Source organism: Nannizzia gypsea, genomic scaffold, assembly GCF_000150975.2.
Source record: "Nannizzia gypsea CBS 118893 supercont1.2 genomic scaffold, whole genome shotgun sequence".
NCBI lineage: Eukaryota > Fungi > Ascomycota > Eurotiomycetes > Onygenales > Arthrodermataceae > Nannizzia > Nannizzia gypsea.
Genome location: NW_003345200.1, coordinates 3658173 through 3685949, shown reverse-complemented (window position 1 = coordinate 3685949; position 27777 = coordinate 3658173). Strand labels below are relative to the sequence as shown.

Here is a 27777-nt window from a genome sequence, read left to right as displayed (position 1 = left end):
TTGAACTCTTAGGGCTGCTACTGAGTGTGCGCCTTGCCATCACATAGTAGAGCCTCAATGGACACTGGGAGCCCCATAACCATCACCGGACGCCTCTTTTCCACATTGCATGGCATTTGTGGAAGGGCGTTGCATAGAAATCATGAACAGTCAGTCCTGTCACAAGTATTCAAAGAATCGTGCAGGTTATCCGGCGCATGGAAAATCCTTCGAGTCATCGACGCGTTATCATCGTCATCGTCATCGTCATCGTCATCACCATACGACGTTTCCTCTCCGAAGAACTGGACGGTACGCCATCCTTGGCCGGCATGTGGGCCGGAAATACTGACACCGTTCAAGAGGCGATTCCTGACAACTCTCCAGTAGTTCTCCTGCCAGTGTGGCCATCGACGATTATGACCATCATGGCGATTTTTCTGTGGGACAACCTTTTCAACTCTCTTCTTCCAAGAAGAACTAGAACAATGTTAGATACGAAATAAAATGTGGTTAGCGCGGTCAAAACTTACGAAGTTTCCACTCAACTTCTGCTCTTGATCAAGCTGGGAGTTATGCTTGTTGATACGTGGTCTATAAGTGCTCGGATCACGTCTGAACGTAACATCCAAGTTTTTGAGGAATCTGTTGCATCCGGTGAGGAGAGATTCGGGCTTGTTTGCTTTTGACTTGATGGAGGGAGCTCCTTCGAACAAAATGACACGGTCCGCGAGATAAGTGGCCATGATGAAATCGTGCTCAACGACGAAGGCGGTCTTCTTGGTGTGCATGATGAATCTCTTGATAACACGGGCAGCGACGATACGCTGTTCGGAATCCAGGTACGCACTTGGCTCGTCAATCAAGTAAATATCAGCTGGCATACCAAGAGCCAAGACGATAGCAACACGCTGCAATTCACCACCAGACAAGTTTTGGACTTCCTGGTCAATGAAATCGTCAAGCTTGAGTGGCTTGTATACATCAGTCTGGAACTGTGGGGACAGGAAGGCAGCCTTAATCTTCTTGAAGAAGAGCTGTCGAACTGTGCCTTGGAACTTGGGTGTGATAGTTTGTGGCTTCATGCTGATGTTCATTGGAGGAACGTTCTGGCCACCGTCTGGCTTGAGTGCACCAGCCAACATTCTACAGAAAGTAGTTTTACCAGTTCCGTTTTCTCCCATCATGACAATGATTTCGGAGTCTGTGAACTGACCGCTCTCGATGCTAAGGTGGAAGTTTCCAAGTGTCTTCTCCATCTTTGGATAGCTGAAGGCTCTATCCTTGTCGATCATAATATCGTCGCCAGCTTCGGCGATTCTGAATGTCAAAGATTCTTCACGGAAACGAAGATTCTCGGTTGGGATGTGGCCGTCAAGGAAGACGTTGATACCTTCACGGACTGAGGCCGGGAGTGTGACCACACCATATACGGCAGGACGACCGTACAGAACACAAATAAAGTCAGAGAGGTAGTCTAGAACGGATAAATCGTGCTCGACGACAATAACGTAGTCATCTGGTCGAAGAAGTTCGCGAATCATACGTGCAGCAGCAAGACGCTGCTTGACATCCAAGTAGGAAGAAGGCTCGTCAAACATGTAACTGGTCTGATATTAGATCATCTTCTGCTTTTTTGGCTGTGGGGTATCAAGGTTAACTTACACGTCCGCTTGCTGAACACAGACAAGACCAATGGCAAAACGCTGGAGTTCTCCACCAGAGAGGAGACCGATCTCACGGTTTTTGACCTGCTGGAGTTCTAAAAAAAGGGGTTTAGAATAGATTCAGCCTAGACATGAAATTTTACATACCTAGAACATCCATGACATGCTCCATATTGTCCATCTGAGCACGTGCCTCTAGGAGAGCACCGACCTCCTTTACCGGACCCTTAACGGCTCGAGGGATCTGGTCGACATACTGAGGTTTGACGACGGCCTTAAGATTATCTTCCAGGACCTTTGTGAAGTAGTCTTGAGGCAGTTGTTAGAATCTTCTTTACTTCTCGAGTCACTGTAGAAGCAACGTACTTTGAAGCTCGGATCCACGGAAGTACTTTAGGATCTCCTCCCAGTCTGGTGGGTTGTCATATCGACCCAAGTTGGGCTTCAGCTTTCCACTAAGAATCTTGAGTGCAGTACTCTTTCCGATACCGTTTGTTCCGACCAATCCAAGAACCTGACCCAGGCGTGGCATAGGGAGTCGGTGAAGCTTGAAGCTGTTGGCTGAGTAACGGTGGGTGACCTGAGACTCCAGGTTGGTAGGCAGGTTGATGATATGAATTGCACCGAATGGACATTTCTTCGGGCAGATACCACAACCAATGCACAGCCGTTCTGAAATAAACGCGATTTTCGAGTCTGGCGCAACTTCGATGCAAAGCTTGCCGGTACGGACAACCGGACAAGACTTCTTACATTCCTGACGACATTTCTATGTAATGTTAGTTAGATGACCATCCAATTAGACATATTTCAAGCCCACTAACCTTTGGTTTGCACTGTTATACGCGCAAATATTCCAGCGTTAGAGCCTGTATCTAAGCAAAGGTATAATATTTATAGCGGGGTATGGTATAGATACCTTATCGCTGTTAACGATAGCAATCCTATAATGAAAAGAAGAGTTAATATAATTTCTAACAGCACGGCAATATCTATAACATACCTAGTCAGTTTATCAGACATGGTGGATGGCTGTGAATGCTGCCGTCTATAGGTATCCCGAAAGTAGATAAATTGATTTGTGGAGGGGCAGAATAGGAAGAAAAGAAAAAAGTGTGTTCCACCAGCGTTTATCGAGTCCGCCCGGTAGCCAAAACGACCCGACTGACAGCTCCTCGACCTTTCTTACCCAGAGGCGGAGGGTCTCTTGACGAGGATAAGAATGCGGCTGTTCAACTTGGAAGCTGGAGTTAGTGGTGGACATGAAGGAAGAACGAAGAAACGAGCAAGCGTCGAGTTGTTTGTGTCTTTTTTTTTATTTAGGCTTTTCTTCTTACTTATCCGCGGCCTGTGATTCGTGTATCGTGCTTAGTCACTATGACATAAGCTTTGACTCAGCACTGACTAATCTAGTCTAATGACTCAGCGCTTACTCAGCGAGTCTAGCCGCATCAGGCAAAGACAACGGCCGCCCAACCTTTCCACCTCTTCTTCCTTTTTTTTTCCTTTGCTTCGTCCTTCTGCCGCCAGGACAAAAAAAGACCACCGACGAAACGACCTTTAATAGAAGACCAGCAACACAGCGCCCTTTCGCCGGCCACCTCTGCTTCGTCGACACGCTGAACCGCCCAGCAGGTCCCCGGTCGCGCCTGGGGGCTACCACGTTATGGATCGTAAGTGGTTTTCTGTGTCCGTCTTCTACAGCGAGCGAGAGATACCACCCCCGGCCGTGTGCTTCTCATAGTTGAACACCCCCAGCACCAAGCACCCACCCCCCCTATTCCTCTGGCTCCTTGTATGAGAGTCGAGCTTCTGGAGCTCGCTGCTGTCGCTGCTGCTGTCTGTATAACTGCTTCTGCCTCTCTGTCTGCCTGGGATGGCCTCCATATTCACGCGCTGGTCGTCCTGAACAGCCGTTCATCCATCCCCATTTCCATCAAATTTCATCTATAAATACATCAGACCCCATCTATCCCCGCGTTCTTATGCCTCCCTGAGGAGCTATAGCTACCTAAAATACAATAATAACTGGCCATATGCTCCTCGCCTGTCTTTCTGTGCGCTTTGTTCCCGCGTTTGACTGCAATTGCCTGCTCAATGCTAATTGCGACCAAAATGTAGCCTCGACCGTGGTGATCCCGAACACCCTCCCCCTCGATATACGTAACGGACATAGTCCTCTACGCTCACCACCTGCCTACGGGCTTCACGATAATGTTCCCATGCCAGATGCGCCTAGTGATGGCGAGATGTTCCCCTGCAATCCTGAAAATATGGACGACTCCGATGCCTCCCATGAATCTATGAATGCCGAAGAGGATGCAGCTTCGGTAAACGATGATGAAGATGATGAGAGTGTCAACGGTGTCGATGCCGGGATGAGCTCACACCATCCTTCTGATGATGAAAGCACTGGGGACTCAGAAGACGCGGCTGGCGAGGACGTTGCCGAATTCACGATGGAGAACGGCGTAGATGCCCCTCCGTCAGAGATGTTTTCGTCCTCGCCGGGCTCGAAAAGGGGAGTCAAACGCAAATCCTCTGTTGATGAAGAGGAATATATCAGAAACAACCCTACTCTCTACGGCCTACGACGGAGTGGACGCGCTCGTCCAACTCGACGGCTGGATCAAGAATCCTCTGCCTCCGAGTCTGATGTTGCCCCACCCCCAAAACGACGTCGTCCCGGCCGTGCCTCTGACCGTCCTTCCCCAGTCCAGATGCCTGAGTCGTCGTCTGAATCTGATAGTGACGCGTACGAAGGCCCGCGTCGTAGTCGACAGGGCAAAAAGCAACGACGGAACAACCAAAATAACCTGAAAAACTCCTACATACCGACACATGGTGAAGTCCGCTTCTCAACACGGCGGGCTAACAAGGTCTGTAACTACAACGAAGAAAGTGACGATAACATGTTTGAAGACGAGTACGAGGAAGGTACTCCCGGAGAATGGGCATATACCGTCGATGACAATACACCAGCCATCGACAAGATCCTTTATCATCGCTTCAAGGAAGGTGTAGACCTTGAAAAGCCCGATCTAGGCCGCCGTGACTGCGAGTACTACACCAAGTGGCAGGGTTTAGCACATTACCACGCATCCTGGGAAACAGTCGATACCCTTGCTAACTGCCGCGGCATCAGACGTCTAGACAACTATATCCGGAGGGAGATTGAACAAGAGATCATCTTCATGAGAGATCCAGACGTAATTCCAGAGGAGCGAGAGAAATGGAGTCTTGACCGCGAACGATATATAGAGAAAATTGACCACTTCAAACAAGTCGAACGTGTCATCGGCTCCCGCGAAGTCGATGGTGCCACTGAGTACTATATCAAATGGAAACGTCTACCTTATGATGGCTGTACATGGGAAGAAGGAAGCCTCATAAGCAATATGGCTCAAGCCCAAATTGATGCCTACCTCGACCGCTGCTCGCACCCCCCGATCTCCTCCAGAGCAGAGTCTAATCCTGCAACCCGCTCTAAGTTTGAACCTATACATACCAACCCAGACTTTATACAAAACGGTCAACTCAAGGAGTTTCAAATCAAGGGAGTCAACTTCCTTGCTTACAACTGGGTTCGCGGCCGCAACGTTGTCCTTGCTGACGAAATGGGCCTAGGAAAAACTGTCCAGACAGTAGCATTCATCAACTGGCTACGGCATGTCAGACAGCAGCAGGGCCCATTCATCGTCATCGTTCCATTAAGTACAATGCCGGCCTGGAGCGAGACTTTTGACTATTGGACACCGGACGTCAATTACATTGTCTACAGTGGCCCTGAGCCTGCTCGAAGGATCATCAAAGACTACGAGCTTTTGACTGATGGCAATTTGAAACGTCCTAAATTCAATGTTCTCCTCACCACTTATGAATATGTTCTTCAAGACGCAAGCTTTTTAAACCAAATCAAATGGCAATTTATGGCAATTGATGAAGCACATAGATTGAAGAATCGTGACTCACAGCTATATACCAAACTACTTGATTTCAAGTCGTCTTGTAGGCTTCTTATAACCGGAACTCCTGTCCAAAACAATCTTGGAGAACTCTCTGCCTTGATGGATTTCCTCAATCCAGGCGTTATCGAAATTGACGAGAACATGGACCTGAACTCCGAAGCTGCCAGTGCAAAGCTGGCTGACCTGACCCAAGCCATCCAACCATACATGCTTCGTCGAACCAAATCAAAGGTTGAGAGTGAGCTTCCACCAAAGTCCGAAAAGATCATTCGCGTTGAACTATCCGATGTCCAGCTCGAACTTTATAAAAACATCCTGACCAAAAATTATGACGCACTTAACCATGGTGGCAAGGGTCCCAAACCATCCCTGCTCAACATCATGATGGAGCTGAAAAAAGCTAGTAATCATCCATTCATGTTCTGGGGCCCCGAAGACCAGGCTGGAGGAAGCACACGGCGAGAAGACCAACTTAAAGCCCTCGTCACTAGTAGCGGAAAGATGATGGTCCTCGATCAGCTTCTCACCAAACTAAAGAACGATGGCCATCGTGTGCTAATCTTCAGTCAGATGGTTCGAATGTTGAATATTTTGGCTAACTATATGGATGCTCGTGGTTTCAACTATCAGCGTCTGGACGGTACCATTGCTGCTGGCCCTCGTCGTCTTGCCATTGAACATTATAACGCCCCCGGCAGTACCGACTTTACCTTTTTACTCTCGACCCGTGCAGGTGGCCTTGGTATTAATTTGATGACAGCCGATACAGTTATATTATTCGATTCGGACTGGAACCCACAGGCCGATCTGCAGGCTATGGCGCGAGCTCACCGTATAGGACAAACCAAACCCGTCAGCGTATATCGTCTGGTCTCTAAGGACACTGTGGAAGAGGAGGTCTTGGAAAGAGCGAGAAATAAGCTGTTGCTGGAGTTCATCACAATCCAAAGAGGTGTTACCGACAACGAAGCTAATAGTCTCAAGAACAAGCTCGCACAAGCCGGTCATCATGTCAATGAACCTACTTCGTTCGATGATATCTCACGGATTCTCAAACAGCGTGGACAACGAATGTTTGAGCAGTCTGATAATCAGAAGAAACTTGAAGAACTTGATATTGACGCTGTTCTTGCCAATGCTGAAGAACACAAGACTGTCGAGGAAGATGCTATTGAAGTTAGCGGAGGAATCGACTTTATCAACGAATGCCAATATGTGGATGTCAAGTTCGACGATCTTTCATGGGACGATATCATTCCAAAGGAATACCTGGAGAAGGTCAAGGCAGAGGAAGAGCTAGAAGCTCAGAGACGTCCCCCGAAAGAGGAGCCTGCTGAAAACTCCAACTCCAACCTAATGATTAGTGATGAGCGTGAAGAGCGAAAAGCCAAGCGGCGAGCTCGCCAACAAGTGAATATCGATGCTGAGATAATGTCGGATGCCGAAGGCCCAGATCCCAGTGCACCCCTAAATGAGAAAGAATACCGACATCTCATCCGTGCATACCTGAGATACGGTGACATGAAGGATCGCGAGGAAGAAATCATCAAGGAAGCACGCCTCGTGAACCGTGATGCTACTGTTGTCAAAGACGCTCTCAACGAAGTCATTGAGAAGGCCACTGCTCTTGAGCAGGAGGAAAACGACAGAATCCGTGCCCTTGAACGTGAGGGTAAGAGCTTCACTAAAAAGGAGCGGAAGGCAATTCTTTTCGATCACAAAGGCGTCAAACGCATCAATGCAGAAACCATCGTTAGTCGGCCTGGAGAAATGCGTCTTCTACGGGAGGCTACATCCAATTTACAGGATATAACAAGTTTCCGTGTACCGGAAGCCACTAAGGGTGCTGACTACTCCTGCTCATGGGGCGCTCGAGAAGATGGAATGTTGTGCCTGGGCATTGCTCGTCACGGTTACGGAGCATGGACACAGATTCGTGATGATCCCGAGCTAGGCCTGGGAGATAAATTCTTCCTTGATGAGCACCGCGTCGACCGCAAGCAAGAGCGGCTGAGCGGTAAGGGTGAAGGGTCGAAATCTCCCGGAGCTGTACATCTGGTTCGAAGAGCAGATTACCTCATATCGGTTCTTAAAGCCAAAGCCAGCAATGGTTCCAACGCCGCGGCAAGGAAAGCCCTGGAAAACCACCACCGGAATAATAAGAAGATCAGCTCTCGGAATGCACATCGAACCGTTTCTGCTTCTCCTGCCCCATCTCTCCCACGTAAAGGCAGAGAAAGCGAAAAGTCAAGGCGGCGTATGCAAAATCGTGGCAGTCGAGATAGTGCTGATGGATCTCATACCCCATTACGAGACCACCGGGATCGAGACCGAAATAGAGATCACGGGAAGCCAATCGATTCAGATAAAGCACGGAGATATTCTAAGGAAGAAGCACACCGCCGTCGTAGTGATGATCGCACTACATCCACTCCGATGGGTGGTGACAATATGCTTCGAAGCATCTTCAAGCCTATCCGCGAGCATTTGAGGCGAGTGTCGCAGGTCACCAAGGAAAGCATTCCAAGCAAACCAGAGCGAGCTGCCGAACTCCGCCGATTGCTACGGATGATTGGAGACTTCATTCGTGGTATTCTTAATGGTCAAGAAGCTGCGGCTTCGCTTGAAGGGAGATTATGGTTCGTTTTTACATTTTATCATCACTCGAATAAATTAATTATACTAACCTATGCGCAGGGATTACTGTGCTGCTTACTGGCCGAACAAAGGAACTCCCGGAAGTGCACTTCTCAACATGTACAGCAGGCTAGTAGCCGCCGAGAAAGCAACTGAAACCTCGAATTAACGTCACTATATTCTTCCCCTTCATTCACCTTTCGCCAAATTATCTATATGCCACCCAACTTACACAATATTCGACCCCATTCCTACCGGATATCATTTCACCATCTTACCATATTCTATATCCCTGTCATCTATATTTACTTTTTATCCCCATTTATTCGCCTTTTATTCGCCTTTTATTTGGTTCTCTGGCTTGGAGCAGCCGGAGTTTGCTTGCATTTGTGAACGGCGTTTATGCTGTTTCTTCCTAATGTGGTATAAGCTGTCCTGGAAGAAACAGGGTTGATTCGATATAATTTTCCCGGCTTCTCTTGCTTCTTCTTTCCCTGTTTGCTTTTCCCTCGTCTCCGTTGATGTTATGTTCACCCATAGCCTTGCCTGGATCACATGTATTTCTAGATGAGCCACGTTTTTCTATTGCTTTTTACGTTGATTTCTTTCATGTTTCTCAAAAGCCGTAATCACCTTTTTTGTTTCTCTGGGGGTTTTGATTTGAGGGGAGGGTTGAAGCTTATGAGCAATGAGGCCGGGAGGTATACATATTCACCAGTAGAGTTGCTTTGACAAAAACACTCGAGAGCAGTCAATATAAGCTAGTCTTTTCTATTAATTCAAATCAATGACATGGCTTCTGCTCTGGATTCAATATTTAAAAGGCCGAAGTAGCATTATTCGTAATAGTAGCAAACGCTCCAAAGAAGCGAGATGAAGGTATTGATAGTAGATAAGTAGAAACAAAATGAAGGTAAAAGGTATCATAAAATTAATCGCCAACCGAATCGTACACTCCTACTATATTAATTACACCCGATCATCATCGTTGTGAGATTTCACTTCGGATGCCTGGGTTTGCGGCCGTGACTGCTTCTCGGGCTGTTCATCATCACCACCAGCTTCTTCTGGGCCATCTTTATCCGGTGGCGGTGCGTCCGCCTGATCTGCCGTAGCAGGCATTGGTGACAACTTGCGCATACCACCATGACTAGACGGCCTTTGCTCCACGGTCATCGGGGTACCATAGACACGAATCTCACTGTGGATAAGATCATCTAGAATAAGCTCCTTTTCCTTCCAGGTCCGTTTTCTTTGAGGTTTTATCAATTCCCAATTTTTCTCCAGGGTTCTGGATTCCTGTTCTGCCCAATGGATCTGTCGACGTATCAGGCGTGCAAGTTGCTCTAGCGGCATCGCAAGCTCATGTTCATCAAAACCAATTTCCGGGTCGAAAACCGGTACGTCGCTCTGTTCCTTTGCTTTCCCTTGGTCCCCCTTTTGCTCCGACCCGTCTTGCTTTTCGCTGTTATCATTTTCTTTCCGGGGTGCCAGCTTTAATTTAATTCGAGGAGGTTTGGGGGCAGTGGATGCCGTCGGGTTGGCATGTTGCTTTGCCAGGGCATCGAGCGATTTTAAGGCATCAGTATCGTGAACTGTCCTCATATGCTTCGATAGCGCATCGGAACGCGTGAAGCTACGATCACACTCTAATGGACTCGGTCTTGAATTAGAATAATGCCAGACATAATGAAATAGACGATTTTATGACACTACTTACCGGGCAATGCGCAATAAAATGGTTTTTCTTTGGTATGGCTTCTCATATGGGCCCGCAAGGCATACCCGCTTGCATGAGCCTGCCCCTTCCTGGCACAGTCGCCCCATTCACATAGATACTTCTTTTGCCGAGATCCGATATGTTCGTCGTGTATATGTTTGACAAGCGCATCCATATCTACAAAGTCCTTTGCGCTACAGCCCTCCCAAAGACAGGCTGTGATGTGGTCCCTCCCGGCACCGCTGTAGTCTTCTTCCGGGCCAAGGATCGCCATTGCACCGGGGGAATTTGGTATCGCGCCGGAGCTGTCTGACGATATAGAAGCGACCGGAGACGGTGGCGGAAGGTCATCATTGACTGAAGATATCGGGGTATGGTGGTCCCATGTAGACACCCCCGTCTTACGGCGCTTTGATGGGTGCACCTGAGGAGGCGAGTTGGAACGGGAGCGTCCCTGGTCTTCGAACTTGACGTCTTCTGGGAACTCTTCTGACGCGAGAGAGGAGAGAGGCGAGGCTGGTGATTCGGCCATCGTGGGATCGAATGGTGAGAGTTAGGGGACGCAGCTCTTGAATAGCAACAGGCTATCTTTCAGATGAGGCTTTCAACTTGATTTCTTCACTCTGCTTGGTTGTTTTCAGCTTGTTCAACTTTCAACTCGTTCAACTGCGACTTCGACTTCGACTTTCGCGATATCCAATGAGAGAACTTTAAATTTTATCACGTGATTTAAATATTAGTCAGCGAGTAGCTCTGTCTCTTTTTCCTTTTTGGCTGAGAAAGAAAATATCAACTTGAAAACTCGACATGAGCAAGAAGCGAACGTGAAAACCGTTCAGGAAGACTGATACAAAATGCATGCATCTTATGTATCTTACTGGTGAGTGCTTACTGCCTTTTTCCTCACACCGATGATGAATAACAAGAGAGTTCTGCAATACCGACAATTTCCAGGGTAATACCTGTGGAATTGAATGTTGACATCTCACTTACACTTGATCTGAGGCTTCCACACATACAGCATCGTTTTTTTCTTCTTAAAGTAAACTGTGGTATATACTGACCGTTGCTCAAGACCAATATAGGCTTCTCCATTACATCTGATAAGAATGGCATCTGAATGGCTTCGTTCCGCTTCCTTTGCTGGACTACCTGACCACCGTGCAATACAGCCGAAGCACGACGACTGTTCGATATATATGCCGTGATTCCCAGAGGGATAGACTACAGCATTACTGTCCTGGCATTCTTTCTCTATTGTGCCTGACTGTTTGGATGACCGGGCCGAGCACCGCCTTGGTACCGTGAAGCTGCAGCCGCGTAATGATACTAACCATGCTGCAGACCTTTAAACAGACACAAACGCTAGTCAATTGCGCTATACAAGAGAAGAATCGCAAGGATTGAAAGGATACTCCGTATTTTACTACTATATGAAGGAGCTGGTTAAGCTCGACGTCCTCGCCACTGAGCAGCTCCAGCTTTAGATAGACGGGAGATAAACCCGCCACAGCTAGTAGAAGATAACTTTTCTATATCAACTATACATGTCTTACAAGTCCGCTACTCTCTTAAAGTAAATACCAGTTGATATCCCTGGTCCTGGTCACGGATTACATCACCTCCCGCATCTCTCCGACTCTCGCCCCGCCATAAACAAATAGCAAGCGGCTTTTTCTCCCCTCTATATATAAAGATCACCCCACCAACCGCCCCTTGTCCTGCAATTCAACTTCAACAACTTCTTGTCCTCGATTAATTTATTACTACTCACCAGTGAACCCCGTCAATTGTGTCAAGATGTCGCTCTCGAACAAGCTAGCTATCACCGATATCGACCTGAAGGGCAAGAGGGCCTTGATCAGAGTATGGCCAGCTACAACACCCCCCACCAAACACAGTCATAGAAGAAGCATGAGGATATAAGAGCTAACTTGCCCCTTCTAGGTCGATTTTAATGTCCCTCTCGATGCCGAGTTCAAGGTCACCAACCCCCAGAGAATTGTTGGAGCCCTTCCAACCATCAAGTATGCTGTCGAGAACGGTGCCAAAGCAGTGATCCTCATGTCCCACCTCGGACGACCAGATGGCAAGCCCAATCCAAAGTTCAGCCTCAAGCCTGTTGTTTCAGAGCTTGAGAAGCTCCTTGGAAAGCCTGTCACCTTCCTTGACGACTGTGTCGGCAAAAAGGTCGAAGATGCCATTGCCGGTGCCAGTGATGGCCAGGTGTTCCTCCTGGAGAACCTCCGTTTCCACGCTGAAGAGGAGGGAAGCTCTAAGGACGAGTCCGGCAAGAAGGTCAAGGCCGACCCAAGTGCCGTTGAGGCTTTCAGAAAGGGACTGACTGCTCTGGGAGATGTTTACATCAGTACGTCAATTGCACTTGTTCCTGTCTAGATAGAAAGCAAGAGACCTGTTCTAACCCGCATTCACTCTTAGATGACGCATTCGGCACTGCTCACAGAGCCCACAGCTCCATGGTTGGCGTCGATCTGCCACAGAAGGTCTCTGGATTTTTGGTCAAGAAGGAGTTGGAATACTTTGCAAAGGCCCTTGAGAACCCCCAGCGACCATTCCTCGCCATCCTTGGAGGAGCCAAGGTCTCTGACAAGATCCAGTTGATCGACAACCTCCTCACCAAGGTCAACAGCCTCATTATCTGTGGTGGTATGGCCTTCACCTTCAAGAAGGTACTTAACGACCTGAAGATCGGCAAGAGTCTGTTCGATGAAGAAGGTAGCAAATTGGTTGAAGGCATCATGGAGAAGGCCAAGGCCAAGAACGTCAAGGTCGTCCTGCCAGTTGACTATGTCACTGGCGACAACTTCTCCGCTGACGCCAAAGTTGGCTATGCTACTGACGCTGATGGTATCCCTGATGGCTGGATGGGTCTTGACTGCGGTAAGGAGAGTGTCAAGCTCTTCCAGGAGGCCATTGGTGAGGCAAAGACTATCCTGTGGAACGGTCCCCCAGGTGTCTTCGAGTTCGATGCCTTTGCTCAAGCAACCAAGGACACCCTCGCCTCTGCAGTCGATGCTGCTCAAAAGGGAACAATCGTCATCATTGGAGGTGGTGATACCGCAACCGTTGCCGCCAAGTTTAAGGCTGAAGACAAATTGAGCCACGTCTCGACTGGCGGTGGTGCTTCTCTCGAGCTTCTTGAAGGCAAGGATCTGCCCGGTGTCTCTGCCCTTTCGAGCAAATGACTCTCTTCTCACGTATGACATTATATCTTGCAACCCCCAGCCTTCCTTCCCTAGCTCAGTCAGCCGCCGGGCTATGTTGACATCCCTAGAGACACTAATGTAACAAAAATTTCCTAAACCAAAGTAAATATATATATCCAAATGAAAAATATTGTTCAACGTTATTTTTCAGTAAAGCACTGGCTCCGGCCGAAGACGGTTTTATCAATAAAACTAGCAACGACAGTAGTAATATTGCCCGAAACAGAAAGTGACCAAGATGTCGTGTCAATCCATTTGATTGCCACTATAAAATTTTTGTTTACTTACACCCCCAAGTCCCTAAACTCCGCTGAAGAAAACCATGAGGCTGATGAGAAAACAAGAGAAAAACTGGTAGCAGCACAGATGAGAGCCTATTCCCTAACAACAGCCCGGTCATCGCTTAGCAGCTTCGACCTTTTTAATCTCCTCCCTATAAAGAACCAGCTTGTCAGTATTTATGCAAATGAAGCACTGTATGTATATATGGTTGCTGCAACCGAACAGGCATAGGCAGGGGGTATATAGGGGTATATTCAGAGCTCGGAAGAGTACGCACGCTAGTTGTTTAGAGAAATCTTCGCTCGCATCATCGTCGTCCCAGCTTTCTTCCCATAGATGGTCGTTGCCGGACCCTCCGCTCGGAGCTTCTGCCTCTTCTTGAGGCCAATCTATAATCACAACGGCAACGTATAAGCATGCTGATCCCCAACACAAGAGAAAAAAAGGAAGAGAACTAAATAATCACTCGGATGACGAAAGGACAAGCACATACCTTCTACCGGGAAGTCCTCAAACTCGTCATCTTCTTCCAGAGGCGCAGAAGGATTCTGGGCCTTTTCTGACTGTGCTGTCTCCGCCGACTGGGGTTTGGCAGCGCTCTGCGAGGCGGGCTGACTCGACATGGTGGCTGTGTTTATAAAAGGGGTAGAGCTAGGTTTATTCCCAGCGGGCCAGCACAGGTACCGTGCAACGAAGGATCTGGAGGTCGTGAGGGAAGACTTTGGCTGATATCTGGACTTGTTGGTTCTCTTTGGGCTTTTGCTGTTGATGCGACTTTGCGGGATAGCTGTGGCTTATGTAAGCACAGCCAACAAGTTACACGCAGGCTGATCTTCCAGCTCCAGCTTCAACTACAAGCAGAACAGATTTTGATATCTTTGTTGAATGATATCTCAGTCTGGCATTGGGATGCATTAGTAGACTAGGGGAATTTGCTTATTTGCGGGTTATTCAGTGCATCGTCTGTCATCGATCAGAGTCGAGGGAGACTGCGGAGCCTTGCCTGGCCTTAGCAGTCGTATCTCGGCTCCCGTATTATTTTTGGTTGCTAACTAGCTATTCTGACCCCCTAGGTAAGGAAATATTATGCTTAAGGTGAGGAGATGCAAGCTAACCAGAGCCAGCCAGATATTAGGCGCTTGGCCGATGAGACCGCCGAGACTTTACGTGTTTGGTTGAGTCTCAAATCAACTAGTTTTACTATGGCAGACAACAAGGGGGAGCTATTCTCGGATTCTCCCTGGTCTTGATGACGAGTACGGGTACGTCCAAAAATGTACCGCAGAGTATGCACTGCCGTTGATGGTGACGGTGACGGTGACGCAGCTAGCTGTCCTCAATTAGTAGCATGCGTGGTGTTGTTTAGCTGCATGACGACAGGTATACGGCGGCCCGGACACAGGATCTCAACAGCTTAAACCGTCGAAAACAGGTCTAAACAATAAGAGGAAGCCGGCCTATCGCGTCTTCAATGCTCTGTCCTTGTCTTTTAGTCAAAGAGACATCTCACGTGGCCTCGCAGGTACCTGTGGCGGCTTCAAGAGACAGCTGGAGAAGAAGCAAACATGCAAGCCTTGGTAGTACGGCGGATCTCATCGCTTGATTGATTAGATCCAGGGACCAAACGCCAAACGAGAGGAAGCTAAGAGAAAAGGAGGCTGTCCAGAGAAAACCCGGAGAAGCCGGTGGTAAAGGGGCTTCCATGTCTGAATCCTTCCTGCGACTTCGAAACCTTCCCGGAATCAGCCTCAGCCCGTTCCGGACATAGGATATAGGATACAGCAACGTACACAGACAGGGCAAGGACGCAGGCATGGCGGACAAAGTGGCCGGTCGAGTAAGAGGCAAACGCCCATATTGAAGCACGAACGAATCCTTTGGCCATCTAGGTATCTATCTATTTACAACGCTACAAACACTATGTAACTCCTCGCGCCTCCGAGCCTTGGCGTGACCGAGACTCCGGCTTGGATCCCGTCATCTTCCCCGTTCTTTTTTTGCTGGGAGCCTTTTCTCTCGCTCTTCCTCTGGTTTTGTGTTTTTGTGTGTGTTTATTTATATACGGAGCTGCCTGCCTAGACCACGGGCGAGAGAGAAGACAAAAGAAGCCAAAAAGAAGACACAGACAGACATCTAGCAAAGGAGTGAGACAGAGAGGTCCCAAGGCTGCGTCTCGCATAATTTATGCTAGCCATCCATGGCCATGCTGCAGGGATAGGGGCCTTAAAAAGAATATAAGTTCCGCTCTCGGTCTTCGTCTTGGTATTACTGTCCGGCAGTCTACTCCGTCATCTTCAACCTTCTTCACCGATATATTTATATAACACTTCTACGACTGCGCCAACATACCGCTCTATATTGAATCTGTATAACAAGCTGCCTTGCCTGTGATGAGGTGAAGCGGTCTCTTCTACCTTGAGCAGCCTTTCTTCTTCTTCCTCCTCCTCTTCTATTCTGTCCTTTTCTATCTTCATCTTCTATACAATACCAAAAGGGTGCCTAAAAGTGGTTTTTTCCTCCTTCTTAGCTTCTCGCACATAAATACTTCTTTATATTCCTCTTTGCTCCCTTTGATACCAGCTTCACTTCATCGCTTTATTTTCATCTTCTATTTATCTCCATTTTCTCTCAGTTAAGCTTGCGACCAGTTGGTGAAGAGACAGACACTATGTTCCGAGTAGGGTCATGGCTGTACTCCAAGGCAGCTCCAGCAAGCGCATCTACTCAGTCTCTTGATGCTGTGACTGAGTCTCAAGACCGTACGTTACTTACGCCGCTTCTACTATTATAAAAACTCCTGCTGACAGTGTATTACTTCTATAGTTGAGCATGCGTTAAAAGGTATTCTTCTATACTTATTTTATACCACTTTCTCACCTTACTAACGGTCTTCTGAAAGCTGCCGCCTATATTATGGATGATGATGTTGATTCAGCAGAGAGAGACCTGGATAAAGGTGATTCATCATACCACAAGGTAAGCAGCGGTCCAATATCTTCTTCTATATATCCTTCCTCTATTGAAGTTGCTGACATTTACCATATATAGCTAGGAAAAGGCATTGTCACGTTTGTTAGAGCTACACTCGGCTTGGAGCAAGATATTATGCGGCAAGGTATGGCTTGTTCTAGGGGATATTGTTTGTTTGCAATACTAATACCATTCTATAGCTGCTTCGAGGCTTATGGATGCAGAGACAAGTGCCTATAATGACCAGCATAAAGCTCTGCACAATGCAAATGCTGTCAACGCCTATCACTCCGCTATCTATGCGCCTGGGACAGAGTACTTGCTATGCCAATGTATGGCCCAGCTCATGGCTGCCCTGGTAGGGGTGCTCAGTGAGAGCTTTTCAGAGAGCATAAAGGCGTTTTATAAGCTGAGAAAGGCTTATATTGCACTTGATAGCATTGCTCAGATGGAAGAAAAATACTTGAAAGAAAATAACCTCAGCCTTGGAGTCGATTCACGATTCGACTCTGCCAATGGTAGTCCCAATCTAGACAAACCTACGAGATCCGCGACTCACGCTGCGGACTCTTCATCGCATGGTATGGTTTTCAAATAAGGACTTGCTCGTAGATCGTTTTTTTTTCATGGCTAACGCTGCACAGAAACAAAACAAGATACCAAGGTCCCCCTTCCAAAATCAATGTCAACTACCACCTTTGAGGAGATTACCAATGAAAACCTTGAAAGCTCACAAAGACGACTTTCCCGACTAACTCTGGGAAGTGAAAGTGATGTCTCCAAGGCAGCCGAAGGGCCTCAGGCCAAGCTTGATACCGACGAAGATGTTGATATCTTCTCCCACCCTGTAGATCACTTCATCCACTCGGGAACCAGTCTCTGCTTCGGCATGCTACTTCTATTCATCTCCATGGTACCTCCGGCTCTCAACAGGATCCTGTATATTATTGGTTTCCGCGGTGACCGATCTCGAGGACTACGGCTGCTCTGGCAAGCCAGCCGGTCTCACACGTTGACAGGAGCTATTTCTGCATTAACTTTATTGGCCTTTTACAACAGTTTCGTGCGTGCAGCCGATATTTTACCTGACCCTATTGATGGAAATGTGGAAGATATTGAGGGCTATCCGATGAACCGACTTGAGAGCTTGTTGGCAGATATGAGGAGTCGTTTCCCCCACAGCCAACTCTGGGTCCTTGAAGAGTCCAGGATGCGAAGTGCAAACAGAGAGGTGGAAGAGGCCATGAGGCTGATTCGCAATGGAAAGAAGAGTCCACTGAAACAGGTACAGGCTCTGCACGTTTTCGAGAGAAGTATTGATGCCATGCATCTGCATCAGTACGAGCTCTGTGCAGAGTCCTTCATCGAGGTAACGTAATTCCCGCTGCTAACTCACATTATACGACTACTAACTTCAGTCACCAGTGTTCGGAACTCAACTCCTGGTCCAGGGCATTGTATTTCTACATTGCCGGTGCCTCACACGTAGAACTTTACCGCAAATACCTCAAGGAATCACCGGAGAAGGCGAAAGAGCATGCCAAAAAGGCCGAAGAACTCTTCCAAAAAGCACCATCTCAAGCAGGAAAGAAAAAATTCCTAGCTCGCCAACTTCCATTCGACGTTTTTGTAACCCGCAAGATTGCAAAGTGGGAAGCTCGTGCGAAAGAGCGGAACATCCCTTTCATTGATGCAGTCGGCGTATCACCAATTGAAGAAATGAATTTCTTCTGGAACGGGCACAGCCGTATGCCCGACGAGCAGTTGGAGGTTGCACTTCAAAACCTAGCATGGTCAGAGAGCAACCAGACATGGGCGTCCGAGCCACTCGACGAACACTCCATATTGGCTCTTCTCAGGGCTTCTCTATTGCGAGCCCAGCGGAAGCATACAGAGGCAAAGGCCATTCTGAAATCTGAGATTCTATGTCACGACAGAACTCTCTACAAGGGTTCGAATAAGGATGACTGGACCTGCCCGTCAGCACATTATGAGATGGCTGCGAATATATGGATGGAGCGTCACTGTTACCGATCTTTTGGCCGTGCCACCACCATACCGGCATCGGAGAGGGACGGCCACGCCGAAGACGAAGACGAAGCAACCCGTGCAGCCGAGGATGATCAAAAGGTCCATGAGTGTAAAGAATGGCTGGAGAAAGTATACAAGTGGGAGGCGTACGAGTTAGACGCTCGTATTGGGCTGAAAGTTACCACGGCACAGGAGACAATCACCAAATGGGAGGAGGCCCACACAAAATAAACGTACGCGGATCATTTGTAGACAACCCTATGTCACGTACTTAACATCGTTATCTGGAGCTACAATATATCCATCTCCATCTTCAATTTGTCCATCCTGAAGTGGCTTGAATGCTGTTTTCTTCCTTTTCAAGACGAGTCTATCACGATATGAGCTAATATTACAATCATCAAGGTTAACTACCAAATCTATTCCGACTGCACCAAGCCCGCCGTCTACATACGTACATGCACACAATATATGCGTTGGGATCTCTAGATGATCATGACTGGCAAATACTCTTCTTCCATTAGAAGTCTCCGGTTGCTTCACTTTAGTTTCTCATTCCCAATAACCGTCATCACACTGAGTCTACTTCATAGTTTCGTCGCATAGTCGTCCCACCACATTCTCAAAGTCAGCTCTGAGAAAAGCAATAGTTCTGCAGACCCAGAGGTCGGACAGGTCGGGGTAGATTCCCTACGCAGTTGCTGTTGATATGAATAGAACTTTCGGTTAGACAATATCGTGTTGAAATGGTTGCTAGAAGTTGCTTGCTGGTTACCAATTAAAGGATAATTTAGTAAATAATCTAGCATCAAATAAATTGCTTGACTGTCGACGCTCAATATCAAGGAGTATTCTACTGAAACCAACATTCCTAAAACCAGACCATCCCGCATTGATAAACAAAACCACTAATGAAACACCAAAGTTATCATACACCTGCCATTTCCATGTCTTCAACTGCACCAAATTCCCAGTCTCCGCTTCGAATCCTGCTTACTCGATCTAACTCGATCTGATACTCCTTGCGAAGATCTTCAAGCGTGATGACGATCCGCTTTGCACGGTTGATCTTCAGCTCAGTCGATGACCGTGACAGGCTCAAGTTATGATTCTGCAGGGTAGGTGAACTGGATAAACTCATCTTGCGGCTATCAGAGCTGTGTGAAAAGGGGTTCCGGGCGGAAGAAGTAGAGGTGGTGAATGGGTCGTCAATGCTACTAGTTGATCGGTGAAGGTTTGAACTTATGCTATCGCGTCGATTTGCGTCTGGATCAAATTGCTCGACCACAATGTATGCTTCGTTCTTCTCCATACAAGCAAGGAGGTTGATTAGGGAGAGAAGCTCGTTTCGCAATTCTCTGCTCTCGATGTCGTCTTCGTTCAGATCATTGGAAACATCTTCTGGTGTGAAGAACTTCACTTTTGAGGTAGTTGGGCGGTCTCTAAGATCCCTGAGCCGGCTAACGGTTTGATACGAGATCTCTGCCGCTCCACGAATGTCGTTGCGAGCAATTCGGTAGGCTTTTAGGACACGACGATATTCTGGTGGGGTTTGGGTCCCCTGCCAACCGCTCAAGGGTACTGTTTGGTTGATAGAAGGTCCCAGGGGTGACTGTTTGCTCGCGAGAGATGCCAGAACATCATCGACATGAGAGCATAGATGGGGAGTCAAGGAAAGAGGGAGGCGGAGAACCTTTTGTAGACCTACTGTTCCCGGTCCATAGGCAGTTAGGATTGTGGTGGTAAGAGATGTTAGCGCAGACTTCTGTAATGCAAGATCTGTATATCTGGCAAGAGCTGAGTAGGCATCATCAAATCGACATGTTTTCAAAGAAGCGTGGAATAACCGAGAAAGCAAGTCACTTCGAAGGTTCTTATGTTCAAGATCTGTCTCGTTTTTCTTTGGACTAGATCCAAGAGCCTGAAGAGCGAGGTTGGCAAAGTCGGCGACGTGAATAAAGGCTCGAGAAAGCTCGAAAAGGTTGACAATGTGCTGGAAATATCTCGGAAGCCCATTGTAGAAGTTATCCACAGACACAATATCAAGAAGATTTGAAGACATTTCATGGAGATTACCAACGGCTTTTCCATAGGCTATATTATCATAACGATCAGTAAACGCTCCGTTATAATAAAAAACAAGAGACCGACTTACAGAGAAGATAGGCAGCCTTTTGGAAGTAAACTGCTGCTGTGTCGAAATCAGATTTTGCTAGGTATAATCGTCCCTTGACATAGGTTGCCCAGGCAGTACTTGGTTGAAAACGAAGGAAATCAGATGCAAGTTCGAGGTTATCAGAAGCGAGAAGATCACATTGGATAAACACCAAGATGTTTGAAAGCGACACTTCCCCTTGTCTCGTAACCCATGATATGACGTCTTGAATTTGCTGCGTCATTGCGTACATCTGGGGAACACCTGCAGCAGGTTGAGGCTTGATGTGAATTGCGAATAGATCTTCTAGGATAGTAGTGCATTGGTTGACTTCACAGGCCTTTGGACCAAATCGAACAGATGATGTGGTATCAGATCGGTTCTTTTTCTGTCTGGGTCGCACGTTTGTCGCTAGCCATATCATCAACTCGTACTCCTTTAATAGGTCAATTAATGTACTAAAGATCATAGGTCCGTCGAATTCAGTGTTCTCAGACTCTAAATTCACTTCAGTTTCGACAAAAACGGCGAAAAGCAACAGGTCATGTATGATTTGCCTGCTTTGGATTAGGACCTCTTGAGCTCCGTGGGTTATTGCATTGCGTCCAAAGGCTGTGGACTGGAGTTCAGAGTCCTTCCCTGGGAAACTCAAAGGTAGTGTATCAATGATGGAAAAGAATGTTTCGGTGGTGAGGCCTTTATATCCAATAGTTTCCTCGATATTTGCACAGCCAGCTTCAAACAATTCCTCAGTAATGAATTCTGCAAATCCACAGTTGGTATGGAAAGCCTCAACTCTCTCTGCAGCGGAGAGCGAAGGCTCAGCAAAGATTTCGTTATCCAAAGCTGTCCGGCATGACTCGCTAAGTTCAGCTGAAAAAAGTGTTCGAAATGTCATTGCGAGGTTAGCAAGACTTGCGGATTGGCCAGGGCGCTCCCCTAGTTCACGGGGTATATTCCTATGTGGCCAACACGTTTCGAGGACGTCGATACCATTGCCTAGAGTCTCTCCATCATTGTGCAGCATAAGCTCAGTACTATCACATTCACGAATGATAGCCGATCCGCCACTGAATATTAACCAGGGAAGGTCACTGTATGCATCATAGGCAAGGCTTATCGCTTCTTGTGTCTTCTTGTTGATATCTTCAACAATCTGCCAGAATTGTTGCCACTTTGCTTCCAAGTCTCTGTAGTACTTTGAAAAGTCCATTTCCGCATCCGGGAGTTGTCGTAGCGTGACAGATTGAGTTATTATTGTGCAGACATCCTGTTGTAGTGATGACGCCGTCGACTTACTGCCCAAGGAGCGAGTATGTTTCAATTTCAAGGCATCCTGATAAATTGCCAAAGCAGTCCTGAGAATTTCAGATGAGTATCTCCCAGGTGCAAAGAGATATTCAATCCATTTCTCCTGTGTATCTGTCGTATCGGACCGCACGGGGCTTGGGGGTGCATTGTTTCCAGGGAATGTGAACGATGTCATTGTCCAATTGGTATTCCATACCTTGGCCAGATCCACCAAATCAAAATGAATGGTGTAAAGTCGGTAAGAGTTATGACTTTTCCAGAGGACCCAAAGTGCCATATTTCTGCCTTCATCCATTGACTTGATTTGGAAGTCAACCACGTTCCAGAATACACTACCAGACGGGTCTGGATCCGCAGGTTGGAGTTTTGAATCCGGGAAAAGGTCCTCAATCACCAATTGGCTTGTAATTCCACCCCCGACAGCCCAAAATTTGAACTGACCATCATCCTGAGGTGAGTATGTTACAGCATAGTACATGTTGCCCTCCGCTGCCCTCTCTGCAGTAAAAACTCGAATAAATGCGGATTCGTCTGGGTTCAAGGTCAAGGGCGAAGCGTCCTGGGATTGACTAGTTCGGTTCAACAAGTCCTTTGACCCAACCAGCTTTTGGCTTGCTAGGTTCCAAACTTTTAAAGAGTGGTTTAGCCCGACCACAAAGACAAACGCCTGATCGGAGGTTGTTGCAATCGCATTAGGGGTGTTAGGGTCCAGGAACCTGCCATCGTATTGCACCGCCTGCTCGCCGCTCCACTTGACGAGTCCGCGTAAAGAAAAGCTCCAGCTCTTTTCATCAAAAGTAACGGGGAACCAGTGGGATCCTAAATAGCGAACACAATTAGTTATACACTGAGCAAAAAAGGAAAAGAACTGGACGTCAGAGTAGAGGCATACCATCATCACCGACTTTCCTCGTCAGACGCAAAAGAGATCCGCTATCAAGAGAAATAAACAGCTCATAAGGCGAGGCAGCATATAACCGATGTGGAAACGAAAACCCCAACGGTGCCGGACTGCAGGTCTTGCACCAATCATTTATGTTTTCATCTATCAACTCTGGTTTCCGGAAGTATTCCGGCCTCATTGCGAATGTGTAGAGCTGCTTTGATCTCAGCATAACAAAAACACTAAGTGATTCATGGCCCTCCACGTCCGCCAGAGCTACGCCATGAGGTACGATGGTATCTTCAAGCTCGAGTCGAATAGCAACATTCGATTCATGATGATCCTGGGAGCTCTTCGTCAAATCAACAGCTCTTAGCTCAAGACAGGTGCCGTCGTCAATGACCCGCCAGAAGAACGATCGAGGGTAGGTTTTTCGTTTGCGGAAGTAGATAGAGCTCTGGGAGGCTAAGTATCGCCTTGCGAACGCGTCTTCATCCCGTATGGCATCGTTGTGGGCGGCCGTTGTTGAGATTTTGGCTCGTTGCTGAGCTCCATGCGATTTGATGGCGACGGTCACGGCGGGGTGCTGCGTGTTTGGGCCAATATCGACCTTCGTTCCCCTGTGTGTTATTAACATCTTCGTAATAGCCAGAGGAAATAGATCTGTCCCATCCGCGAAAAGGCTAGGAGTGGGAGAGATGGCGCTGTGGCATTGCTCTGTTGTAGCTTGTTCAAAGGTCGATTTTATTATTTTCAAAACTTGAAGATGCAGTTTAGCGCGTAAAATATTTAGGTTGACCAATACAAACTCTGTATTGACGCCGTATTTATCCAAAACAAGAGAACTACAGATAGGAAATAAAATGTAGTATTAGAATCAACGTATATGCTCGCTATTCATATTTGTATTCTATAGGTGCGTAATATAGACGAAGGAATCAGAAGCATGATGCATGAGAAGAGAGAAGTGGCAAGTTCCCCAAACGCCGAGCTAAATGAGTAGCAAAATCAGGGTAGAAAGTGAGAGGACAAGTCTAGATAGATCACGACTCCTTCTCTAGATCTTTGGGGCTAGGGTCTCCAATTCCGTCCTCATTAATGGCAAACAGACAGTCACTCTCCGGCAGACACGGGCTGTCGTAGATCTTGCAAATTCGGGTCTCTCCTCGGCCCTTCTTCAAACTCAGTCGCGTGGTACTTGCGTGGGCAATGATGTTACCACCAATGGGCTTCTTGGGATCAGGATTGAACATTGCACTTGGTCCGCCGTCGACTTGTGCGACAACCTGGTTAGTAATGACAACGGCAACGCCGAATTCATCAGCAAGGCGTTGTAGGGTGCGCATGAAGCGAGCCAGGTGGTTTTGTCTTGACGATAGCTCTCCACGGCCACTGAAATCCGTTCGGTAAAGCGAGGTGGCGGAGTCAACAATGAGGAGGGAGAACCGCGTCTCACACATCATCTGGGAAGCCTGGTTGAGCAACTGAAGCTGGTGGTCGGAGTTGTAGGCACGGGCATATGCGACGTTATCCAGCACTTCTTCACCCACGAGCCCATATCTTTGTGCCACAGCCAACAGACGTACGGGCCGAAAGGTTCCTTCGGTATCGATATAAAGACACTTGCCTTCACCACCGCCCATGTCGAATGGCAGCTGGCAAGTGACGGCTAGGGTATGGCATATTTGACTTTTTCCTGTTCGAAATTCACCGAAGAGTTCTGTGATGGATCCTGTCTCAATACCACCGGCAAGGAGAGTGTCAAGCTGCTTGGAGCCAGTAGTTATACATATCAAGTCCGCTCGACGAGAGTGCATTTCAGTCGCAGTTGTGAAACCCATAGGCACAATCTTAGCCGCTATAAATCAGTGTTAGAATATCGCCCATGCCCGTCAGCGCTGAAGGAAAGGAGTATAACCTTCTGTCAGTATTTTTGTAGCCTTTTGCTCTGAAATTCCCTTGATCTGCTCCAATACACGTTTTGGCCTAGGCAGAGTCAGCCTGTGCAGCAACAAAAAGCAGCCGAAGAGGGCTAGCTGTACTCCATATACTGGAAGGAATAGATATATATATATGGGGGAGAAATACGTATATGCCACTGCCTCGACAGTATGAAATCCTCCATCGGTAATCAGTTTGATGTCTCGTGCGGTTAGGCCTCCAACGCCCTATAATAGGTGCAAGAACAAAACTCGTTAGACTGTGTTTATAGGAGAGCAGAGACAATACAAAAGCATCGTGAACCAACCTCGAGGGCCGATAGAGGCGTAGGAGCGCCTGGTCCTGGAAGACCGTTCTCCTCCAACTCAGCCTGTGAAGCCTCCTCCGCAGTCATCCTGGTGGGATATATGCGCGCGTCTAAGTACACGTGTCGATCGGCTCTTACAAGGGTAGATTCCGCAGAACAGGAGAAAGAATAGCTGTATAAAAGAATAAACCTGCAAGATAAGGAATCAACTCTACGCAGAACAGCAAGACAGAAAGCCGACTCGAAGGGTTGATTCTGTTGCACTTTTCGATGCTTTTGATGCGTTCGACGTCGAAAAAAGTCGAAGGGAAAGACGCGTGTTCACGTGATGTAAATAGGGAAAACACTAAAGTTTCCCTTTTTACGGCTTTTAATCGCATTAATAATGTTGATAATTATTATTATGATTATGATTATTATTACGGACGGCTGATGGATGATGATAGAAGGAGGAAGACTTCCTGGGTAATATTTTTATCTTACTCATATACAAGAAACGCGCCAAACGAATCAAAATCTGTCGTTAGGTATCATCACGGTCGTAAGATGAGAGAGCTGGCTCTGGCAACCTACATGCATAGTTGCTGCCGTGGGAGCCGCCAAAGAGGTCGTTATCTCATTACTTCATGTTCTGGGCTCAGCTGGAAACGGTCTGTTGTCTCCATGGTCCTCCGAGCTGGCCGGTCTCAGCTACGTGGGACTGCCTGTGGCTGTATAGCGCCCGTAGATGGTCTTCGCCTTCCACGGGGATATGGCTGCTCGACTGATTTCTTGAGTGGGAGACGCTTCTGGGGTTTGCTTGTAGGTATGGTTGTTCTCTGCTCTCGCGCTCTGTCAGGTTGCGTCAGTATTATTTTTTCTTTGTTATATAAAAGTCATAGAGGCTTTGATGGATACGTACCAGCTTCGTCCGGAGGAGATGGCCGACGGCTTAATTCGTCGGAAATTTCTGTGCCAGAAGACCCTGAGCTGCTTTTGTTGTTAAGCTCTTCGACTGTGGCGGCTCCCTCGCGCTGTTCGTTCGTTTTGTTCAATGTCTCCTCCTCTCTTATGTCGACTGATAGAGCACTTCCTGGCGCAGGACTTTCGGCTTTAAATGACGAGACGGCCGCAGCTCCAAGGTCAAGATTGCTGCATGATGGAGTACCCGGTCTTGTTCCTTCAGGCGTAGCAGCCGGAATCGGACTCGCCAGGGGAGTGTTATTCTTGGACACCCAGATTCCCTCAATCTCGATTCCACTCTCGAGCGCGCGAGATCCAAAGGGTATAAGGTCGAGATCCTTTGTTCCCACAGTCGCTTCTTCCCCTTCTTTCTTCAGCTTCTCTGCCGCTCCGATCTTTCTTATCCTCCAGTTGTTGTAGATATGGACGCATGTGCCGTATATGAGAACAAGAGCCTGACGTGATGTGTTAGCAAAGGCCCTACGAGCGAGAGACAAGCCCATCGGCGGTTCAAGCATACAATAAGGCCACCAAGAACCTGTTTCCGCACGTTAGTATCTGGGTATATATAGCTAAGTAGCTGCCAAACGGCGTCCGGGTCAACTTACGAAGCACATCTGCTCCCACAGCTCCCAGTCCATCCAGAATCCCATCGTGGCTGATAAACGGCAGACGTAGAGCTGTCGATCTTGTTTATGCAACCATGAAAGAGGCGTATCTCCAGCTATCCAGCGATAAATGGCACTTCTGGCCGGTCGTAAGAAGCTGAGTGTTGACTTTGCCTGCAGGCAAAAGGAGTAGATCTGTGAATGTGACAAAATAGGCCGCAGGTCGTCACTGCCGTTGCTTTCTTTTTTGGTATAATATGTATGCAGCAACAAGAGAAGAAGAAGAAGAAGATGCAAGACTCTTCTATATCATCTATGAGAGAAAACAAGCCAGCCGCAGCGATGCAAATCAACGAGATACTCGATGTTGCTTTTTCTCTCTCTTTTATTTTAATCAACTCCAGCGATGTCCACGCAGCTGTGGTGGAACAAGGGAGAGACCACAGGCCGCAGATCAACTAGTTATATGCAAACAAATATCGACGACACGATGACTACTGACGAACGTTTATTAAGGCAAAGAAGATATCAAAAAAGGGGAGCCAGAAGATAAAATATCCAGCCAGAGTCGCATCCGCCACGCCAAAGGTTTCATCACTGAGAAAATGCAACGACGCAAGCGGCGAGCGCTGGCATCGGGCAGCGAATGTGAGACATATGTAACTAGCATAGCATGCATGGTGTTTTCTTCCGGCGCATTGGTTAGTTGGTTAACTCATATGCAGGTTGATAACTATATGAGACAGCGCGAGCCATGCCTGTAGATCGCGGACCTCGTATCGGTCGATTCAATCCATGGTATGCAGCAGTCGATACCGTCATTGAAAACGACTTCTGCACGACTGACTCTTGCTGTCTAGATATACATATTATCGTGCACTCGCCTAGCGATGGATCGGAGAGCCACGGCAGATCTAAGCATCTAGCATCGGCCCTAAGCTGGCCTGTGTTTGGCGCCGGCTTCGTTCGTATTCATAGCTTGCTTGGCTGAGACGATGATATCAGCGCCATTGTTGGCTGGAGATGCGCATCTCCGCATATACTTCGGTACTTCGCTCACACATGTCAGATCCTCGGGCTGATTGATGCACACTGCTTGGTTACTCGTTTCTTCCAGACTGTTTTGCTAGAGAAACGAGATATACTTCA

At 47.6% G+C, this 27777-nt stretch overlaps 9 protein-coding genes across 9 annotated transcripts; 3 read left to right on the top strand and 6 right to left on the bottom strand.

Moving 5' to 3' along the window:
• Positions 1 to 140: 140 nt before the first annotated feature.
• Positions 141 to 2669, bottom strand: MGYG_03417 (translation initiation factor RLI1; the record flags this gene model as incomplete). The annotated part of the gene is made up of 7 exons (XM_003175847.1): positions 141 to 446; positions 513 to 1584; positions 1645 to 1741; positions 1794 to 1955; positions 2013 to 2415; positions 2566 to 2590; positions 2650 to 2669. 7 exons carry the CDS (start codon positions 2667 to 2669, stop codon positions 141 to 143), a joined length of 2085 nt encoding a protein of 694 aa, XP_003175895.1.
• Positions 2670 to 3682: 1013 nt separating this feature from the next.
• MGYG_03416 (chromodomain helicase hrp3) lies at positions 3683 to 8420 on the top strand (the record flags this gene model as incomplete). The annotated part of the gene is made up of 2 exons (XM_003175846.1): positions 3683 to 8253; positions 8312 to 8420. 2 exons carry the CDS (start codon positions 3683 to 3685, stop codon positions 8418 to 8420), a joined length of 4680 nt encoding a protein of 1559 aa, XP_003175894.1.
• Positions 8421 to 9220: 800 nt separating this feature from the next.
• On the bottom strand, positions 9221 to 10503 carry MGYG_03415 (zinc finger protein; the record flags this gene model as incomplete). Its single annotated transcript, XM_003175845.1, has 2 exons — positions 9221 to 9900; positions 9972 to 10503. The coding sequence occupies 2 exons, from the start codon at positions 10501 to 10503 to the stop codon at positions 9221 to 9223; spliced, it is 1212 nt and encodes a 403-aa protein (XP_003175893.1).
• Positions 10504 to 11771: 1268 nt separating this feature from the next.
• On the top strand, positions 11772 to 13177 carry MGYG_03414 (phosphoglycerate kinase; the record flags this gene model as incomplete). Its single annotated transcript, XM_003175844.1, has 3 exons — positions 11772 to 11837; positions 11919 to 12339; positions 12411 to 13177. 3 exons carry the CDS (start codon positions 11772 to 11774, stop codon positions 13175 to 13177), a joined length of 1254 nt encoding a protein of 417 aa, XP_003175892.1.
• A 417-nt stretch (positions 13178 to 13594) lies between these two features.
• MGYG_03413 (hypothetical protein) lies at positions 13595 to 14103 on the bottom strand (the record flags this gene model as incomplete). Its single annotated transcript, XM_003175843.1, has 3 exons — positions 13595 to 13631; positions 13758 to 13869; positions 13974 to 14103. 3 exons carry the CDS (start codon positions 14101 to 14103, stop codon positions 13595 to 13597), a joined length of 279 nt encoding a protein of 92 aa, XP_003175891.1.
• A 2045-nt stretch (positions 14104 to 16148) lies between these two features.
• On the top strand, positions 16149 to 18712 carry MGYG_03412 (hypothetical protein; the record flags this gene model as incomplete). The annotated part of the gene is made up of 6 exons (XM_003175842.1): positions 16149 to 16239; positions 16380 to 16456; positions 16529 to 16595; positions 16651 to 17031; positions 17095 to 17819; positions 17876 to 18712. The coding sequence occupies 6 exons, from the start codon at positions 16149 to 16151 to the stop codon at positions 18710 to 18712; spliced, it is 2178 nt and encodes a 725-aa protein (XP_003175890.1).
• Positions 18713 to 19409: 697 nt separating this feature from the next.
• On the bottom strand, positions 19410 to 23467 carry MGYG_03411 (hypothetical protein; the record flags this gene model as incomplete). The annotated part of the gene is made up of 3 exons (XM_003175841.1): positions 19410 to 20575; positions 20637 to 22766; positions 22840 to 23467. 3 exons carry the CDS (start codon positions 23465 to 23467, stop codon positions 19410 to 19412), a joined length of 3924 nt encoding a protein of 1307 aa, XP_003175889.1.
• Positions 23468 to 23873: 406 nt separating this feature from the next.
• On the bottom strand, positions 23874 to 25165 carry MGYG_03410 (DNA repair protein RAD51; the record flags this gene model as incomplete). Its single annotated transcript, XM_003175840.1, has 4 exons — positions 23874 to 24688; positions 24749 to 24816; positions 24919 to 24998; positions 25079 to 25165. The coding sequence occupies 4 exons, from the start codon at positions 25163 to 25165 to the stop codon at positions 23874 to 23876; spliced, it is 1050 nt and encodes a 349-aa protein (XP_003175888.1).
• Positions 25166 to 25715: 550 nt separating this feature from the next.
• MGYG_03409 (hypothetical protein) lies at positions 25716 to 26673 on the bottom strand (the record flags this gene model as incomplete). The annotated part of the gene is made up of 3 exons (XM_003175839.1): positions 25716 to 25909; positions 25980 to 26475; positions 26629 to 26673. 3 exons carry the CDS (start codon positions 26671 to 26673, stop codon positions 25716 to 25718), a joined length of 735 nt encoding a protein of 244 aa, XP_003175887.1.
• Between the last annotated feature and the right edge of the window lie 1104 nt (positions 26674 to 27777).